At 53.2% G+C, this 20,318-nt stretch overlaps 2 protein-coding genes across 3 annotated transcripts in view; one reads left to right on the top strand and one right to left on the bottom strand.

Moving 5' to 3' along the window:
- The window catches only part of VANGL1 (VANGL planar cell polarity protein 1), a 204,990-nt gene extending 190,777 nt beyond the window's left edge, over positions 1-14,213 (bottom strand). The window contains exon 1 of the mRNA XM_086935856.1: positions 14,047-14,213. The gene's annotated coding sequence lies outside the window, so the exon portion shown is untranslated. The remainder of the gene's footprint in view (positions 1-14,046) is intronic.
- Positions 14,214-14,854: 641 nt separating this feature from the next.
- POGLUT1 (protein O-glucosyltransferase 1) overlaps positions 14,855-20,318 on the top strand; it is a 161,000-nt gene continuing 155,536 nt past the window's right edge. The window contains exon 1 of one of the 2 annotated variants that reach the window (XM_086935855.1): positions 14,855-15,002. In XM_086935855.1, the coding sequence (XP_086791981.1) occupies positions 14,924-15,002 (79 nt within the window). In that variant the 5' untranslated portion in view covers positions 14,855-14,923. The remainder of the gene's footprint in view (positions 15,003-20,318) is intronic. The other variant, XM_086935854.1, reaches the window with a different exon arrangement.

The raw sequence follows: 20,318 nt of genomic DNA, 5'->3' as shown, positions 1-20,318 counted from the left end.
ACTGCAGGGTAACCAAAGAGTTCAAATGAACTAAAGCACGAATATTTGGTATTCAAGACAAACGTAGGATACTCCTGAATGCCATTTTGCTGGAATAGAAGTTGTTAATTTTAAAATCTTTCCTGAAGAGCATTAAGATGTTAATGCAGACATAAAACCACAAGGTCCAAAACGTGAGGGGAGTTGTGGGTTTTTAATTTGAGGAAGAATGTATTTATAAAAGGGTAAAATTGTTTAAGAGCCAGATGTCTGTAAGTACAGCATCCCCTGTTAATATAGGATTACTCAGCCTACCCATCTTCTCAGATGCCATACCCTTGTGACGGTCACCACTGGGTAGTTATAGTTAGATCACCGTTTCCACAGGAAATGCCTTTTTTGGTTTGCTAATAACTTTTTCACCCTTTTGACGAATTTGCACTAAACTTTCCAAAAAGATTCTCCTGTTTGAGCACTTTCCTCAAGGAACGTTTCGAAGTGTACAGTCAATCGAGGACTGAGAAAATGTGGGGTCCCAAAACACAAAATCCCCATGCATTTTCCATAGACTTTTTTAGGCAGTGCTACCGCAAAAAATGCTGCCATGAAGCTACAGCTTGGTCCAACAAGCATGCCTTTTGTGATTTGGTGTAAATATGTGGAGTAGTTTTTGACATTAAACTGCAAAAATATTTGTATATCTGAACAGTTGGGTTTGAGGGACTCTCACGTGAATCCCTTGAACCCAATTTTTAAAAATGGAGTGTTCCGATTGGCCCAGGAGGCTTCTTCTCTTGGGCCGATTGGCCCAGGAGGCTTCTTCTCTTGGGCCAACTTGCTCCTGCAGGAATCAGACCCCTGCTGGAACAAGCACTCTGACTGGCTGCCTGCAACATGAGAAAAATGTTGCAGACAGCAATTACAGGAGTCAGGGATTTAGTCTCTTGGCCTGAATTTGTTAATATAAAAAACAAGCATTTGCAATGCAATAGGTCTCGCATTAGGAAAGTGTGAGCTATTGGTACTGTAAATTACATTTTTTTTATATGTGTTGGCTCTGAAAATATATAAATTAATAGCATTGTTATTCACAAAGCCAATAGCTTACACTTTCCTAATGCGAGTCCTATTGGCTATGGCAATGCTTGTTGGTAGGAAGCAAGGACAGTGCTGTTGTGGTGCTGAGTGATGCTGTTGTGGTGCTGAGTGATGATGTGGTTGGGCTGAGTAATGTGGTGGTGTCCCAAAGTGATGTGGTGGTGCGGTGGTGCACCAGGGTGATGAAGTGGTGCCCCAGGGTGATGCGGTGGTGTCCCAGGGTGATGCGGTGGTGTCCCAGGGTGATGCGGTGGTGTCCCAGGGTGATGCGGTGGTGTCCCAGGGTGATGCGGTGGTGTCCCAGGGTGATGCGGTGGTGTCCCAGAGTGATGCGGTGGTGTCCCAGAGTGATGCGGTGGTGTCCCAGAGTGATGCGGTGGTGTCCCAGAGTGATGCGGTGGTGTCCCAGAGTGATGCGGTGGTGTCCCAGAGTGATGCGGTGGTGTCCCAGAGTGATGCGGTGGTGTCCCAGAGTGATGCGGTGGTGTCCCAGAGTGATGCGGTGGTGTCCCAGAGTGATGCGGTGGTTTACCAGAGTGATGCGGTGGTTTACCAGAGTGATGCGGTGCTGTCCCAGAGTGATGCGGTGCTGTCCCAGAGTGATGCGGTGCTGTCCCAGAGTGATGCGAAGGTGTCCTATAGTGATGCGATGGTGTCCTATAGTGACGCGGTGGTGTCCTATAGTGACGTGGTGGTGTCCTATAGTGACGTGGTGGTGTCCTAGAGTGATATGGTGGTGTCCCTGAGCAATGTGGTGGTGTTGTGAGGCGTGCAGCAGTGTGAGGCGTGCAGCAGTGTGAGGTGTGCAGCAGTGTGAGGCGTGCAGCAGTGTGAGGCGTGCAGCAGTGTGTGGCGTGCAGCAGTGTGTGGCGTGCAGCAGTGTGTGGCGTGCAGCAGTGTGTGGCGTGCAGCAGTGTGGGTGGAATGCATTCCCAGGGAACCGTTTGAAACGCCCACATGAAGTCTTTTAGCAACCAGAGGCAGGCTTCGAGCTAATTATCAAAAAGAAAGTGGTTCCAGGGCACCGCAGAGATTGCTATTGCTGCATGCTTTCACACAGGCAGGCCTGCGTTTGATCTTCAGTGTCTGTGGAAACATTCCAAACAGAAATGCTCACCTTTGAATCTTATGGCTATGCACATGCATTCATGTGTGTACATTGTCAGTTTCATTGAAGGCGTGTTCAGTTTATTGAACCACCTATGTTAACAATAAATAAATAACATTAATAACTGAACACAAAGCATTGCCGTTGACAGTAAACGGAAGGATACAACCCTATAGTTTTCAAACTTTACGTATGTAACTGTGGGGTTAAATCCCTGCTTCCCACTAGACCAAACTGTGTGATCTACAGCCCATCACTTTACCCCACCATGTATTGTTTTTCTCAACCATCCACATGAATTAATTCAATACAGGACCTGAAACCTGCAACAACCTCACTTACTTATAGTTAGTAGAAAAAATGTGTGCTTCACATCAAATAACAAGGTAGGCTATATAGAAACAGAACATGACAAACTGACATATTTGGGGTAACTTGTGGCAGCGTCGTTGGTGCATCCTAATATTCTTGACTGTTCAATTAAAAAATATATAACTTTCAATAAATGAAACTCAATTCAGTGATATAATCGTAAACACTGAACAGAAAAGTATTTTACATCTTTCGATGGCTTGGCTCGTGCTTTGTCTCTTGGAACCAAATCAGACTCACTCTGGCTCGGCTCTCGACCGGGCTAATCGTCTGTGACGACCCCCCCCCCCCCGTACACACACAAACCCCGCCCGAAATGAAATGTAGTCTGCGCTCGTATGCACTTTGAGTGAGGTGGGTTTGAAAACTTCAGGTGTCACGAGAGAGCGGATCTGACATTTAATATCAACACAAACAACGTTCCCGGCCACCTCTAGCGCATAGATACCATTATAAGAAGTTCGCACCACTCTCTACCAATGCACTTTGCACCGCTTCCAGCCCTCACCTGCTAGGAAGCCTGTGCAAGCTTGCAGTAACCCTCGAGGAGTCTGTGCTTTCAGAGGAGGAAGTGAGCAAGAGGCAGGAAAACGAAAGTATTCAGCAGCATCCCCCGCCCATCCTCCACGCCTTAGCCCTGCGATGTAACAGCTGCCCTCTGCTCCCGCACAGCATGCTGGGAAGAGTTGTTGTCCGACACCAGGGTTCGTCAAAGGGCAGCAGGAAGGCAGAACTAGGCGGGACCTTGAGGGGGCGCTGCGGAGGGTCCGGGTCGTAGGTGATCCTTCGTGACGGACCAGGTACCCCAGAGGCAGCGGTGCGGCACGGAGCCGCCTGTACGTCTTCCAAGGTACAGGGAGGCTCTCAGTGCGGCAGGGACTCGGGAGGGGAGAAACGGTACGGTGCAGTACGCCTTCACATGTACGCACCGGGCTGGGCAAATCAAAGAGATGACTTGTACGATGGTGGCCTACGAGCCGTATGTTCTTATTGCAGGCAGGATCCCCGGGGCGGCAGTGCGGCACAAAGCGGCCCAGTACGACTCGTACCGGGCGGCTTCCCTTGTGCGGCGTGGCCCCGGGAGGTGGGGACACAGTGCGCTGGAGTACGCTTCAGGCATACGTGGCGTCCATTTGTGCCCTGAAGCGGCGGACGGCACGTTGGTAGCAAGCACGAGCCGCACTTGGAATCCTCACATGCGGTGCGGCTTCGGGGACTGTAGAGTGCGGGCCGTACTTTGCAGGGTACAAGCTTGCCGGTTCGTGGCGGCTTGGATGCGGTGGCAATGCGGCTCGAACAGTGATGTGTGCGCGCATGTGCATCTGTGTGTGCGAGTGTGTGTGTCTGTGTGTCTGTGTGTCTGTGTGTCTGTGTGTGTGTGTGTGTGCGTCTATGTGTTATCCGCTTCCTGGCAATGTGGGACAGGAGATGTGCACAGCGTCTGGGTGAACGTGCGCACTCACATGGGAGAATCCCCTGCGCGTGCCCATCCCCTGTCCCACATTCCCAGAAGTGGATGACAATAGATGCTTCGCTGGACGCAGAGCTTGGCACTGCTACACCAGCTCGACCTAAAAAGATATAAGGGGCAGGGTTGGAGTACCCTGCCGCGCCCCCACTCCACACTCAGGGCCAAAGTAAATTGGGGGTTTTGATGTGATCCCAAAGGATTGCGGAACAAAAAAAAAAAATTGTGGTCCTCTTTTTTTTTTTAATTTATTTATTAGGTCTCGGCCTACGAGACCTAATGCCATCGGTCCCCTTTTTCTCCCCACAACCGTGCATGCGTTTGATTGCCTTCAATGGCAGCGCGTGCACATGTGGCGATTCCTTGCTGGAGCGCACGCCACCGTATGGTAGCAATTATCGCTCCCGCAAATGAATCGCGCAAGACCCCTTCTTCCCCCCCCGCTGCTGCACGCGCACCTCCCCCTGCTGCAGAGCGAGCTTGTTTCAGCAGGCCGTTTTGCTTTCCGCGACCTCTAGGTGATGCTGCCACCGCTCCTCACTCTCGGCCCTCAGGCCACAGCCTCTGGCTAGCTGGGCTGCTGTCAGTCTCTTCTTTTCCTGCCGGCAGTCCCTCTTCACTCACAGGACGTGCAGGAGCCACACATCATGCTGGCGCGTCCACGCCTTCAACCAGCACCTTTCTCCTGCGGGCAGATCATCAGTGGTAACAGGCACACTTTGCGTGGAATCCTCCTTTAGCCTGCAGCGCTGCTCTCACGCCAGTAACTCCAATGGCGGCAGACACTGCTCGCACAGGATCGTCATTCTCCCCCCCACCCTGGTGAGTGCAGGGTTATTGCCCACACGAGCTTTTCGGGTGCGGGAAGTGCCTCACCTAGTGTTGGTTCATCTCTCACGGCTCGGGAGCTCTCTGCCCTTTTCACTGAGGGCTGTGGGGAGCTGGCATCTCATGTGCAGTGCTGGGAGGACCTTGGCAGCTTCACTCATGCTGCGAGGTGTCGCCTCACACAGGCACAGAAACAGCCGTGCTTTTCCTTTACAGGCTGCTTCAGTGCCAGGCCTCTCCATAGCAGCCTCCAGGTTCTGTTGGCCACACCACACTCATTCGCACTCGTTGCCTTTCGCATGCCATGCAGGCCGCTGCCTTTCTTTCTCCAAGGTGGGCAATAGGTGACCGGCACATCTCCGGTCAGGCTTGATACATTAAATTGGGCAGCTCCAGCTTTCCTCATACTGTGGGTCTTATTTTACTTTGTGGGCTCAGTATTTTTTAACGTGATGGAGGTGACATTTATGCAGTGACACGGTCAAGCTGACTCACACTACCCTCACCTACGGGGCATCACACGATGCGCTGTTTGCCAGGTATTGGTTTTGCCTCGACATCTGTGCATTTTGCTTGGGCGTTTGACACTGTATTTGGACATATGAGGAATTTCTAAGTATATCATGGTGGTTGCGATTAGACAAATGATTTCTGTGTTTTTGAACTGATGGCTGCATATGGGCATTTGAAACTATGTTTAGGAATATGTTGTCTTTAGCTGGCCTGTGAAGTATTTTCTCCAGGTCTAGCAAACCTATTCTCCAGGAATTTCATTGTTGCACTCCTGGAATATTATACTCAAACCTTTCCCAGCTCCAAAGTCGGCAGGCTAGGCGTGAGGCAAAAAACATCCTCTCCCCAATTGCCGGCGATATTACACAACACCGGCTGATGGAGGGAGGGTCATAAGGCGGGGACTTCTTCACCTCACCTGACTCCATGCCTCCTATGATTTCGGACCTTGGGGTTGGGGGTTGTTGGACTATGTAGCAGAATCCTGAATTTCCTGGAGTGGGTCACATTGGCCTTTCATGCTTTCACTCACTATCCCCCTACAGCTGACTTTGCAGACTAGTTCTTTACATCTCCAGCAACTGGGCACATGATTGTGCATTTGGATATGCGCTCTTTGTCACGTTGTGGTGAAGTCATTGGCCTTGTTGCCTCATTATTCTCCTTGTCTCTACCTCCTTATTTTGAGGTTCTTGTTGAGACTCCTTATGCTTGTGATTTAGGGGGCCATATCTTGAACAATGTGCAGATCCGGTGTGCAGACCTCCATTTACACGGCAGCAGGCATGTGTCTGTTATATTTTTGGTCTGTTGTGTTCTTTCCTTCGCATGCTACCTCCATTTTTAGGGAGCTTTGTACCGCTGATGTTGCCCTCCTGAGATAGCACCAGCCACATAGTTCCATTCAGCTCCGCTTCATAGTTTCATGTGGTAATACTCCACCCCCACATGTGTCTTTGGCACTAGTCTTGTATCTCTTTTCGTGGATCAGATGGACAGAGTGGGGGTTTCAAACCCAACAGGGTGCCCCACTCTTGGTATACGGTTGCTGCTCCACTTTCCTAAGCTATGCTGGCTACTTATTCAGTGGGCAGCTCATTGTCCATTCTTCCTTCAACTGCTTCACATTTTACCTCGGGGCAAACACCCGGGCTTGCCCCATGGCAACTCACCACCTAATACAGGCCGTAGCATGCTGCCTCTATTGGCCTCATGTCCTTTTGACTCCACTGCAATCTTGTCTTCAACATGCAGTTTCAGTGGGTTCAGCTTTTACTTTTTTGCCACGAATATTGCTTCTTTGTTAGCAAACATATTCGGGTTGATGACGCCTTGTCCCCACTGTGGGTGCATACACTACCGGGCATTAATGGACTGTTTAAAGGTCCGGATGGTTGTTCATGCAGCCATCTGTCCAGAAGCTCAGGAAAATACATATTTTTACATCGGCTGTTAGCCACACCCCCCTCCAGTGACCCCGTAATTTTAATGAACCTTGTGTGGCCTTCAAGGGAAGCTGGGGAGACTGGCTGATCCGAGGTGTAAGTTATTTTTTGTTCATTTGTTTTGCAGTGTTATATAGTGCAAACCAGACCCGATGTGTGCCAAAGTGCTTTACATTAGCATTGATTGTGTACAAAGAAAATGTAGGTTTTGTTACATAGGATATTTTTGTGGGGTTTCACTTTGCGTAAAAACAGGTACAAGTATCATGGACAAAGTTTAAACAAGAAAAACCTGTGGACCTTGGTGGTAAACACCTCCCTGCATTGCCAGATGACTGTGGAGGAGCGAGGGCCTCTACACGTATATCAATCAATCAGAGTACTTGTAAAGCGCGCTACTTACCCATGAGGGTCTCAAGGCGCTATGGGGAGGGGGGTGCTGCTACTGCTCGAAGAGCCAGGTCTTGAGGAGTCTTCTGAAGGAGAGTAGGTCTTGGGTCTGCCGTATGCGAGTAGGGAGGGTGTTCCAGGTCTTGGCGGCGAGGTAGGAGAAGGATCTGCCGCTGGAGGTCGTTCGCTGGATGCGGGGGACGAGGGCGAGGCTGGCGGAGCGGAGCTGGCGGGTGGGGGTGTAGAAGCGGAGTCTGCTGTTCAGGTAGGCTGGTATGGCGTTGTGGAGTGCTTTGTGTGCATGGGTGAGGAGCTTGAAGGGGATCCTCTTGTCGACGGGGAGCCAGTGTAGGTCTCTCAGGTGGGGGGTGATGTGGCTGCGGCGGGGGACGTTGACGATCAGTCGGGTGGAGGCGTTTTGGATGCGTTGTAGTCGTCGTAGGTGTTTGGCTGGGATTCCTGCGTAGAGTGTGTTGCCGTAGTCCAGTCTTGTACTGACGAGGGCCTGTGTCACAGTTCTTCTTGTTTCAGTCGGGATCCACTTGTAGATCCTGCAGAGCATGCGGAGGTTGTTGTAGCAGGAGGAGGAGGAGACAGCGTTGACCTGCTTAGACATGGAGAGGGAGGAGTCAAGGATGAATCCTAGGTTGCGTGCATGGTCAGTGGGTGTTGGTGCTGTTCCCAGTGTGGTCGGCCACCAGGAGTCATCCCAGGCTGAGGGGGTGGGTCAGAGGATGAGGACCTCCGTCTTGTCCGAGTTCAGCTTCAGACGGCTGCTCCTCATCCAGTCGGCTACGGCCTTCATTCCCTCGTGGAGGTTGGTTTTGGCGGTGTGTGGGTCCTTGGTGAGAGAGAGGATGAGCTGGGTGTCGTCGGCGTAGGAGAGGATGTTGAGGTTGTGATGGCGGGCTACTTGTGCGAGGGGGGCCATGTAGACGTTGAACAGCGTTGGGCTGAGAGATGAGCCCTGGGAGACACCGCAGAGGATGTCGGTGGCTTCGGATCGGAAGGGTGGGAGGCGGACGCTCTGGGTTATAGTCATAAAGGGTGATACTTTTCCAATCCCTTGGAGCCACTGTCTGATGTCCGTGCTACATCCCGCAAGTTAGAAAAATTCAAACAAAGTGATCCTACTTTTCCTTCAGAACTGACTTTGTATAAGGTGCAAACTCAAATAGTCCTGTTAAAAACACATTGGCAATGCAGTAGGTCTTGCATTTGCGAGATTTTTAGCTATTGGCATTTTAAACGACAATGCCTTTTATTTATGTGTTTCCAAAACCTGCAATAATAAAAGGCATTGTCATTTACAATACCAATAGGTGAAAGTTTTTTAAAAATGCGAGACCTGTTGCATTGCAAATGTTTGTTTTTTACTTTTCTATGACCACAGGCATGGGCCAGGTCCCAGTGATCAAAACTATGCATTGTTTGGGGAGGGGGCTTGTGTGCCCCCCCTCCCTCCCCCCGAAGCCTATAAAGGTCTGCCTGGGAACCCCGACCCCTTAGACCAAGATCCATTTAATATACTGAGTGTACACATTTAGGTCAATAGCATGGAAGCAGTAGAATCCCGGGAGACAAGTGTAATTCTGCATTTTAAAAGAAAGTTATATGGTGCACCGTTTATAAATCACTAAAGTTTAGGGTTGAAGAAGTACTCCAAATTAAAGACTGGTCACACCTGATGTGGGTGTCAGAGGTATGTTTGGCTTTAAGCCACAGCCTAATTTCAAAGCCTGTTTTAAAAAGAATCAGAGAGAAATGCCAATACATTAACCAACACTGGATATCTAGGCACGTGCCCACATTAAACAGGGATATATGCTGTGCATGTTTAATTCCAAAACCCCTAAAGGTTTCCAAGCATTGCAGATTATTGAATAATGTAGATGTGTCCCACTTAGATGGGGTTTATCTCATACTTATATAGTAAGCATGCACCAAGATGTATGTCATTATGTACATTTCAGGACCGTATGTAATGTATTTTATTAAACTACAGAGCTGTGTCCATTGGGCCGGACACAATACTCCAGCCTCTTGACATAAAATTGAGGGTCATGCATAGTCCCATTAAGGTGAAAAGAAAATAGTCCATAGATGTAGCATATTTAATTACTTTAAGTCCACAAACCCTTTAGGACAGTGTCAAAATGACTGTATGATGGCATCAATGATGTTATTTAACATGTTATGAGGTATGTAATATGTGAGATCATAAGCAGTGTACGTGACGTCACAAGTTATTTTTAGGCAAGTCAAATATTACTAGGCTTTTAAACACCTGAATTCAACACCTAACCATAACTTCACTTTAAGACCCTCGCTAATGGGGTATGTTGGGTGTAAGACGGCCTGGTCGACGAGAACCAATGTGGCTTCACCCCAGGGCGTGGTACCGACATGAACCTGAGACCTCAGTCACGTGAAAGGATGTTGGTTGCCTTGGACTTTAATATAGTATTCAACATTTTGGACTGGGAATATATGGCAGTGGTTCCGGAGAGAATGGGACTTGGGGGCTGAATTGCTGTATACTGACCCCACCGAACTGGTAAGATCTGGAAGCGCAGTGTCAATAAGTTAGATGGTGGAGATGAAAACAAGGTAGAAGTGTCTGCTTGCCATCACTGTTTGCCCTGGAGGTGGAGCCATTAGGGATATGCACACGGAGGACTCTGGAGGCCTGGGGAATTAGACTGGGGTGGCGATGACCATTTGTGTCATGTACACAAAGAGCACGCATTTATTTAACGCAACCTAAGATAAATCGACGCCTCAGCTTCTTATAGATTTACAGAGGTTTGGACATGTGTCTGACACGTGGAAAAATCGAGACAGGATATTATTGTTCAATCCTGGCTTTGCAGAGGGCCCTCCCTTGGGGAATTGATGGACCAGGGTTTGAGATGGGAAATTGATCTTTTTAAGATACTTCGACATCCATGTGGCACACGCAGCGGAGAAACAACACACTTAGGATATAGAGGATTATTAAGGGGCTTTGGAATTCTATTTGAGTCTAGAATACCCTATTACTAGAGCCACCATTAAAAAACAGGATAGATTACAGGCATTAATGATGTGGGCGGGCAAGAACAGTAGGGTGCAGTCGACGTTACTAAAATGAGACCAGAAGGAGGAGGGTATGGACTGCCAGTTATGGAAATTGATTGTACTGCAAGACAACTCCAGTATGCTGAATGCGATGTAGTGAAGCAGCCAATTGGGAAAAACGTTTCCTCAGAAGAGTAGTGGAAGCGCCATCATCACTGGTGTGCCTGTTGAGTGGAACTAATCAACCTAGAGAGATCCTAAAAATTGACAGAGGCCAAGAGGGCACTTAAAATAGCCCCCTTCTTCATGGCCCCTCCCATGCGGTAGCTGCAGCCCTCTCGGAAAATAAATTAGAGCAGATCTGTGACACAATGGGAAACGGGTGGGTGTGATACTCTAAGAGACCTTTACCCTGCTGAAACATTTATCACCTGTGAAGGAACGAGCGACGCCTTTAATGTGGGCAGGGGGCAATTTCTGCAATTTGAAAACTAGCTAATATAACCAGGGAGATATGGATGGGGGGTTCCGGATGCCCGCAAGCAAAGTAACACACTTAATGCCATATTGGAGGCAGAAACTACTCAACACTTTGTATTGCAAATGTATAAAACAGTTACAGCTGAAAGACTGAAACCTCCAAGTTAGACACAGGTAGGAGCAACACCTACTGAGCCATTGTGTGATCTGGAGTGGGAAGCTCCAGGTGGCTCAGGAACAGATAATTGCAAGTAAGTAAGGTTCTGAAGGGGCCATGTCAGAGTGGGATGAATGCCACAAACCGTGTTAGGGAGAGGATCTCGGATGGCAAAGTTAATGTGATGAATTGAAAAGTTGATTAGTTAAGTGCGGATGATCAATGGTTTGTGAAGAAATTATACAGAGATGTACAATTCTTGAAGGCGGTTGGTTTACACTTTATGCTAATTGTGCTAATTATGTGATGCCCCGTTGTGCCTTGGGAATGGTGAGGAGTGAGTTCTAGTTGCCAATCTTGACAGGCTGCACTGAGGGGTGGGGGGAGACAGGCTGCACTGGGGGGGGGGGAGACAGGCTGCACTGAGGGGGGGAGACAGGCTGCACTGAGGGGGGGAGACAGGCTGCACTGAGGGGGGAGACACTGAGGGGGGGAGACACTGAGGGGGGGGAGACACTGAGGGGGGGGAGACACTGAGGGGGGGGGAGACACTGAGGGGGGGGGAGACACTGAGGGGGGGGGAGACACTGAGGGGGGGGAGACACTGAGGGGGGAGACACTGAGGGGGGGGGACAGGCTGCACTGAGGGGGAGGGGACAGGCTGCACTGAGGGGGAGGGGACAGGCTGCACTGAGAGGGAGGGGACAGGCTGCACTGAGAGGGAGGGGACAGGCTGCACTGAGGGGGAGGGGACAGGCTGCACTGAGGGGGAGGGGACAGGCTGCACTGAGGGGGGGAGACAGGCTGCACTGAGGGGGGGGAGACAGGCTGCACTGAGGGGGGGAGACAGGCTGCACTGAGAGGGGGAGAGAGGGGGGGAGGCACTGAGAGGGGGAGAGAGGGGGGGGAGACACTGAGGGGGGAGACAGGCTGTACTGAGGGGGAGGGGACAGGCTGTACTGAGGGGGAGGGGACAGGCTGCACTGAGGGGGAGGGGACAGGCTGCACTGAGGGGGGGAGACAGGCTGCACTGAGGGGGGGAGACAGGCTGCACTGAGGGGGGGAGACAGGCTGCACTGAGGGGGGGAGACAGGCTGCACTGAGAGGGGGAGACAGGCTGCACTGAGAGGGGGAGACAGGCTGCACTGAGAGGGGGAGACAGGCTGCACTGAGAGGGGGAGACAGGCTGCACTGAGAGGGGGAGACAGGCTGCACTGAGAGGGGGAGACAGGCTGCACTGAGAGGGGGAGACAGGCTGCACTGAGTGTGGGAGACAGGCTGCACTGAGTGGGGGGGGACAGGCTGAACTGAGGGGGGGCACGCTGCACTGAGGGGGGGGGCAGGCTGCACGGGGGGGGAAGGCTGCATTGAGGGGGGGCAGGCTGCATTGAGGGGGGCAGGCTGCATTGAGGGGGGGAGGCAGGCTGCATTGAGGGGAGGGAGACAGGCTGCACTGAGGAGGGGGGGGAGACAGGCTGCACTGAGGAGGGGGGGGAGACAGGCTGCACTGAGGAGGGGGGGGGAGACAGGCTGCACGGGGGGGGCAGGCTGCACGGGGGGGGCAGGCTGCACGGGGGGGGCAGGCTGCATTGAGGGGGGGGCAGGCTGCATTGAGGGAGGGAGACAGGCTGCACTGAGGAGGGGGGAGACAGGCTGCACTGAGGAGGGGGGAGACAGGCTGCACTGAGGAGGGGGGGGAAGACAGGCTGCACTGATGGGGGGGGAGGCAGGCTGCACGGAGGGGGAGACAGGCTGCACTGAGGGGGGGGAGACAGGCTGCACTGAGGGGGGGAGACAGGCTGCACTGAGGGGGGGGAGACAGGCTGCACTGAGGAGGGGGGGAGACAGGCTGCACTGAGGAGGGGGGGGAGACAGGCTGCACTGAGGGGGGGGGAATGCACTGAGGAGGGGGGAGACAGGCTGCACTGAGGGGGGAAGACAGGCTGCACTGAGGGGGGAAGACAGGCTGCACTGAGGGGGGGGGAGGCAGGCTGCACGGAGGGGGAGACAGGCTGCACTGAGGGGGGGGAGACAGGCTGCACTGAGGGGGGGGAGACAGGCTGCACTGAGGAGGGGGGGAGACAGGCTGCACTGAGGAGGGGGGGGGAGACAGGCTGCACTGAGGGGGGGGGAATGCACTGAGGAGGGGGGAGACAGGCTGCACTGAGGGGGGAAGACAGGCTGCACTGAGGGGGGAAGACAGGCTGCACTGAGGGGGGAAGACAGGCTGCACTGAGGGGGGGGACAGGCTGCATTGAGGGGGGGGCAGGCTGCATTGAGGGGAGGGAGAAAGGCTGCACTGAGGAGGGGGGGGGAGACAGGCTGCACTGAGGAGGGGGGGAGACAGGCTGCACTGAGGAGGGGGGGGCAGGCTGCACGGGGGGGCAGGCTGCACGGGGGGGGGGCAGGCTGCATTGAGGGGGGGGGCAGGCTGCATTGAGGGGGGGAGGCAGGCTGCATTGAGGGGAGGGAGACAGGCTGCACTGAGGAGGGGGGGAGACAGGCTGCACTGAGGAGGGGGGGGAAGACAGGCTGCACTGATGGGGGGGGAGGCAGGCTGCACGGAGGGGGAGACAGGCTGCACTGAGGGGGGGGAGACAGGCTGCACTGAGGGGGGGGGAGACAGGCTGCACTGAGGAGGGGGGAGACAGGCTGCACTGAGGAGGGGGGAGACAGGCTGCACTGAGGGGGGGGGATGCATTGAGGAGGGGGGGAGGCAGGCTGCACGGAGGGGGAGACAGGCTGCACTGAGGGGGGGGAGACAGGCTGCACTGAGGAGGGGGGGAGACAGGCTGCACTGAGGAGGGGGGGAGACAGGCTGCACTGAGGGGGGGGGGGAATGCACTGAGGAGGGGGGAGACAGGCTGCACTGAGGGGGGGGGAAGACAGGCTGCACTGAGGGGGGGGGGACAGGCTGCACTGAGGGGGGAATGAAATGCTGTCTGTCTGTCTGTCCCCACAGTCACAACAGTGCATCTTAACAGCGGGTGAGATCCATTCTGCAGAGTATGGTTTTAAGACAGGTGCCGGCGACATTCACGGTGGGGAGGCCCGAGCCATGGGGAACGCAGAGGCTCCAGGTGCACCAGCACTCCCGCCAGCGCCCCGCACCGGGCGCCCAGAAGCCCCTCCCGCCCCCCGGTCTTACCTGCAGGCGCTGTCACCGGGGCGCGCGCACACCGGAAGCCTCGAGCCGCCAACGGCCGAACCCGCGGGTGGGCGGGGCCAGGGGAAGGGAGGGCGGGGCCGCCCGGGGAATGTCACCGGGCAGGAGCAGGTTCCTATTAGAGGAAGGACCCTTAGCAACGATGTGACGTCAGGTGACAGGCACGCACAGCCACGTACTAGTTCGTGCGTCACCGACGAGGCTTGCCAGGTTGAGGCCGTTACTATTTTGTATTTTTATTTATTTTATTTTATGCGTTTTTATATAGCACGGACTTTACCTGAAGGCGTCGGAGCGCTTCGCAATAGGAACAGTAATGATACATGAGGAGAAAATTACAAGTGAACAAATTACAACAGCAATCATTAAGTTACATGAGGCAAAAGTGACTGGAACATATGAGCATATATGAAACATATATATATGGAACATATATATATATTTATATATATAGATATATAGATATATATATATATATATATATGGAACATATGAGCATATGAGCATATATGGAACATATGAGCACAAATAACGATGTAAATAGTGTTACAAGTGCTTCCTCTGTAGCCTGGCGCCTGTCCTATCGAACTAGAGTTCGCAGCCTAGTTGTTATGAGAACCCTGACGCTCGGCGTCACATAGTCCTTCTTCGCTGTCGCTGCACGTCCAGCTTGAAAGTCTGTTGTGGCGACGCCTGCGTCTCCCAGCCTCACCAAAGGCTAACGAGAGTATCCCCGAGCGACGGATGGCGCATGCGCAATGCATGAATACTGAGCGGATCCCCGAGCGACGGATGGCGCATGCGCCTGAATGAAAGTGAGCAGCTCCCCCAGCGACGGACGGCGCATGCGCCTGGATGAATGGCTGGCTGCAGGATGCTGCTGTGGCTGGTGGCTCTGAGTCTGCTGATCCAGGGAGCATACAGTGAGGGGGGCACAGGTAACTCCTCACACCCCGGGCGCGTCGTGGCGTGGCTGGGAGGGTTGAGTGGACGCTGCTCCAGGGTGTCAGCCTGGTGCAGTGTGTGCTAGGGGAGGCAGTGTGCTTGCTTTGGGCTCAGCTCCTGGGTGTCAACAAGCTGCAGGTAATCCTCCACATCATGCCTCTTTGTGTTCTGGTGCTTGGGAAGTTGTGTATAGCAGTGTACACGGAGAACTACAAGTACCAGAATGCCAAGGGAAGTCCTGGATAGGATCCACTGTTCAAGGATGGACCCGGGAAACCTCACAGCGAGGAGTTGTGTGTGTTGCTGTGTTTGTGATGTTAATGTTAGCAGTGTTTGCAGAGCTGCATCTTGACTCTAAGCAGGAGTGTGCCTGGCCCAGCCTAGGGCGGGTGGTTAATGAACCAGCCAGGTCTTTATCTTCTTTCGGAATCCAAGAAGTGAGGGGAGGCTCTGATGTGGAGTGGGCGGCTGATCCACACTTTAGGAGCATGTTAGAGAACACCCAGCCCCCTGATCTGGTTCTCTCTTTGCATGGGATGGTGTGTAAGGAGTCCAGCATTGCGGTGGTGCCTTTGTGGTTGGTAGAAAGTGATGCAACTATACAAGTAGGCTGGGCCTAGCTTCTGTAATGCCTTTAATGTGTGTATGAAGAATTTGAAATTAGTGCACATGTGTATCAGGAGCTAGTGGAGCTCCTGAGGTGTGAAAACCTGGCTCTTTACACAGAGATCAGTCTGAGCATATTATTCTGTTTTTGTACAACAGTCCTCTGCAGCGCCTTGACGCCCTTGGCCTAAGTTAGCGCTATATAAATCAAATATTCATTTATTCATTCATGTGAGTTCTGTGTGGAAAATTGAAGATTAGTCTATCTGCCCAAGTTCTTGATGTTTTTTAGTCTTCTAGTGAGTTGCTTGATGATCCTGACATAGAGGGTGTTACCTCACGCCACCTTGGTAGTGACAAGGGCATGAGTGACACTTTTAAGGTCTCACACCTGGCGATACAGCGCAAAGCGCTGTCGCCAGTGAGACCTATAGTCGTCGACTATGCTTTCAAGGGCTTGCAAGGGAGACAGGAGATGGGCACGCGCAGGCTGCAGATCGTACTGGATATGTGAACGCGCGCGTTCACCACGTACAGTTACGCGCTGTGCCCATCTCCTATCTCCCTTGCAAGCCTCCTGCGGTTACTTTCACTTTCCCACCCCCCTCCGCCATCGGCTCCACGGCACGTCAACGCGCCCCAAAGTGCTCCTTTCCGCTAGCACAGCACACCAGCACAATTGTATTTTCCTCGCACCACTAAGACCAGCCTCCCCGGCCCGACAAAGCACCCCCCCCCCCCCCCCCCCCCCCCCCCCAGAGGAAATGTGCAAACTCACTCGGTGTGGCGGCTGGCTGATGCGCGGTACTGGAGCACTCCAGCTCCTCAAAATTTCTGGCAGCATGTTGCGGGGCTTCCTCCTTAGGCATAGGTGCCCCGCACTGCTATCTGCTGCTCTCCCGGGACTTCAGCTACCGCACTTCACTTCCTCTTTGGTGCCGGGGCTCCCTCTTCATCACGGGAGCCCCGGAAGGGAGACAGGCGCGGCATACACCATTCGCACGCGCGAGCCACAGGACATGCGAAATGTAACATTTACCGCGCATGCCAGCCCTCGCCTTCCCAGGTCTCCTCCCCACCCGGATGTGGATCTGCGCCTGCTTTCTATTTTGCCGTTCCCTGCCTCCCGAGCCTGAGCCGTGGCTGTGAGCTGCTTGTGACGTATCCCAGGCCGTAATGCAATCTGCTTGAATCAAACTAGTCAGGTGATGCATCCTCACAGCAGGTGGAACTTGTTGGACTTGGCCCTTCTGGCAGGTTCACCCCTAAACTTTTTGCTTTGTGTTTGTGACCCAGTGGTAGTGATTTCTGGTCTTTGCACACTTTAGCACTGTGGCGCAGTGTAAAGTGCGTGGGTGAGAATGGCCTGCCCTCCCATAGGAATGCATGGGGAATGTCTGTGACCATGTTAGTTCCTGATGTGTGGGGAGTGCAGGCTCGAGTTTGGTATGTGCGGACTTGTGTGCTTAAATGCTGCGCAATGATGTATGATGCGTGATTGTGTCTAGTGTGGAAGTGCCACTTCTAGACATGGGTGTGCATGTGCAGTGAGTGTGCTGGCACATGATTGGCTGGAGCTGGCTGGTGAGCCTGGCCCCAGGAGTCTGGATGGGTCTGCCCGGTGGTGAGTGTGGAGATTAGCATGCTGATGGCTGGGGAGGAGTGAACCTGGGTCCTGAATAGGGCTGGGCTTTCCCCACACAATTCTGGCTCCGCCCCCTGGGGTTCGTCTAATGTCCCTAGCCCTGCCAGTGAATAGAAAGGGACATTGAGCACATCAAGTGCTCACAAACCAGCTGCGACTGGTTTTTCCCCTCACCCTGAACAAAGACAAAGGGTTTCACTGTATAAAAAGGGGCTGTGTCCCCTTACAATTTGTTCTCTTCCAGGATCCTATCTGAGGGGGGCTGCTGCTGCTGCTGGGCGCCAGGAGGACCGCCACTTGGACTGCCTCCCTGCCTGGAGGCCCAGTGAGCTGGCTCTGGGCCCAGCCTTGCCCCCCCAATCTTGCTGCAGTCCTAGGAGGACTTTTTCTGGACTGGTGGACCTTTGTTTGCCTATAGCGCTGGGAGCGCTTTATTTTCCCCTTATAGTGCTTGGGAGCGCTGTAATCAGTCCTCAAGCGCTTGTGGGCGCTGCATTTGCCTTCTAAGCGCCTGAGAGCACTGTAATTATCTGCTAAGCGCCTGGGAGCGCTTCTATATGCCACAAGCGCCTGGAAGCGCTTTATCGTGTCACTAGCGCTTGGGAGAGCTTTTAATTTCAACAAAGCGCTGGGGAGCGCTTTCCGTTCACTGTGGCTGCCCACGCCGCCTACGTGCCCTTTTTTAAAATATATTATTTAATTACCGGGAGCCTACCCCGGGTTATCTTGACGGAGATTCGCCGCAGCCGCCCGGCCGGAAGTCAGGCAGGCCGGGGACGGGACGACGAGACACCCGGAAGTGACCTCCCTCCCCCGGGGCTCCAAGACGAGAGGAGAGCCCCGCGGTGCAGTAGAAGTTGTAGCCCCTGAGGAGAGTCCAGTGAGGTCTTGAAGAAGAGGCGCCCCAGAGAAGAGGCGCTACAAAGAGGTGCCCAGGCGAGAGTAGCCCCCGCCGAGGAGCAACTCCGGGACCAGAGAGGAGTTCCCCCACCAGATCCCGGTGAGCGAGGCTCCAGCCAACTTGGGGGTGTGGGAAGTGCTCTCGAGCTCCCAGAGAGGGGGAGGCTCCACCCGCGGGCACCATCCTCTTCCCTAGAGCCACGGAGGTTCTCAGCGCCAGAACCCTACTTCGAGCCCCCAAGAGGGGGGCTCCAGCGTAGCGGGGTAGTTGTGCAAACAGAGCCCACGAGGCTCTTGAGAGCCGCATTTCTGTCTCGAGTCCACTAGGGACTCCAACAAGCCTCACCTTCATTATTTAGATCCCCGAGAGGCTCGTGGGGGCAGATTTGTTTCATTTGAGCCCAGAGAGGCTCCGAGGCATTCATGAGATTTTGAGTCCCCGGGAGGGGGACTCCAACGGTGGGGGCCATTTTGTGTGTAGAGCCCTCAAGGGCTCAGGGGTCGCATTTGTCGGTCAGAGCCCAGAGAGGCTCCCTGCCCACATTGTTGTTTTAGAGCTCAGAGAGGCTCAGGGGGCAATCATTTGGTTTAGAGCCTGGCAGGCTCCCACGTGGCTTCTCATTGTCTACACAGCTGCCCAGCACTTAGTGGGCAGCTGCTTCGTATAGGCCCCCCTGACATTGGGACACAGGGCGTCCTAGCCCCAACAAGGCCAGTTGGCCTAGGGACTGCCACAGGTGGTGGCTTATGTGAGTTTTGCGCAATTGTGTTTTCCTGTGCTGGACCTCTGAATGTGTTTTGATGCGTCATGTGCCTTGTTATTACACGGCTGAATGTATGTTTATGCGTCATGTGTTTTCCTTCCCTACACCTCTGAATGTGGTGATGCATCATGTGTAATGTGTTCTTGCCTATACCCCTAAATGTATGGTGATACTTAGGTGGTTGTTCTTGCTAGTACAGGTGTTGCTAGGTAGGTCTAGGTTCCCTGCGTAATATTCTCCTAAGGTGGTTAGGGTTGCGTAGGTGGTCCTTACCTGTTACCAGTGATTACTGGTTGTGTGTTACATTTTCTAATTGTGCTACAGTGATTTTATATTCTATGTTCTAAGTACTAAGTCTGAAAGTGCATATTCCTGACAGTGGTCCATGTGGCCCTGTCTTGTACATATCCCCTGTAAATTCTGCCCGTGCCTGTTGGCACATTGTAAAGTGTGTGTTTTTATCTAATGTGTTTTGGTGTAATACAAAGGCTATTTTTATAGTTTCCTTTGTGGTGGGCCTTGGGTGTTGTTGCTGGGTGCGCGCGCAAACACTTAACCTACAGAGTTTAGCCTTACTGCTCGTGTCACGTTACCAAGGGGGTGAGCAGGGGTTATCTTGACGTGTAACTCCCTTGCCCTGACTTAGAGTTGTGGTCTCTGACTGACTTTGGCGCAAGCCCTGGCCAGCCAGGGATGCCATTTCTAACAGAACTGATTGATGATATTTTCACTGCAGTGCGTCAATCGGAAGTGGAGCACTGGTAGCGGGTGGGTAACAGTTCTGTGGCAACAGGGACCATGGGCGAACCTTAGGTCCGAGGCTAACCTGCCTGCCTTTAACATCTGGTGTTGTGCATTGGCCTAAAAGTGCCTGGGACAGGCGACGAGGAACGGTGGGACGGATATTGCAGCTTACTAATGGTTGTACAAACGGACAGCTCAGCTCAGCTCAGCGATGCTAGGGGTGGTGATGCGACCCTCTACACAGACTTGCTCAGACACTGGGTAAGAGGTGAGTGATGCAGTCTTACGAATGGCTCTCAGGGCGTCACTGTGCTGCGGGGCCTCCTCGGCCTTAATAGATCGGTGGCTGAGGGTCGGGACACGGCGCTTCCACGATGGCTGAGCCTCTTTCCCTCACATCCCTTAGGGCGCGTCCTTTGATTGTACTTATATGCTTGCTCAGGATCAACTAGTAGTGCCTCGATCCCGCTGGCCTGTGGAGGGTGGTTGCTCGACTGGCACCTGCCCGGGGAACAATAACTGGTGCGACCGCCGTAGTGGAGGCCCATACTGCCCCCTTGTCTGTCTGTCCGGGGCCCACTCCAGCTTACCAATTTGGGCTTTGCTCAGAAGGCGTAGGCCCCCCTTCATATCCTAAGAGGCGACTAATA

This window comes from Lissotriton vulgaris, chromosome 8 (assembly GCF_964263255.1).
Source record: "Lissotriton vulgaris chromosome 8, aLisVul1.2, whole genome shotgun sequence".
NCBI lineage: Eukaryota > Metazoa > Chordata > Amphibia > Caudata > Salamandridae > Lissotriton > Lissotriton vulgaris.
This window is presented reverse-complemented; position numbering and strand designations above follow the sequence as displayed.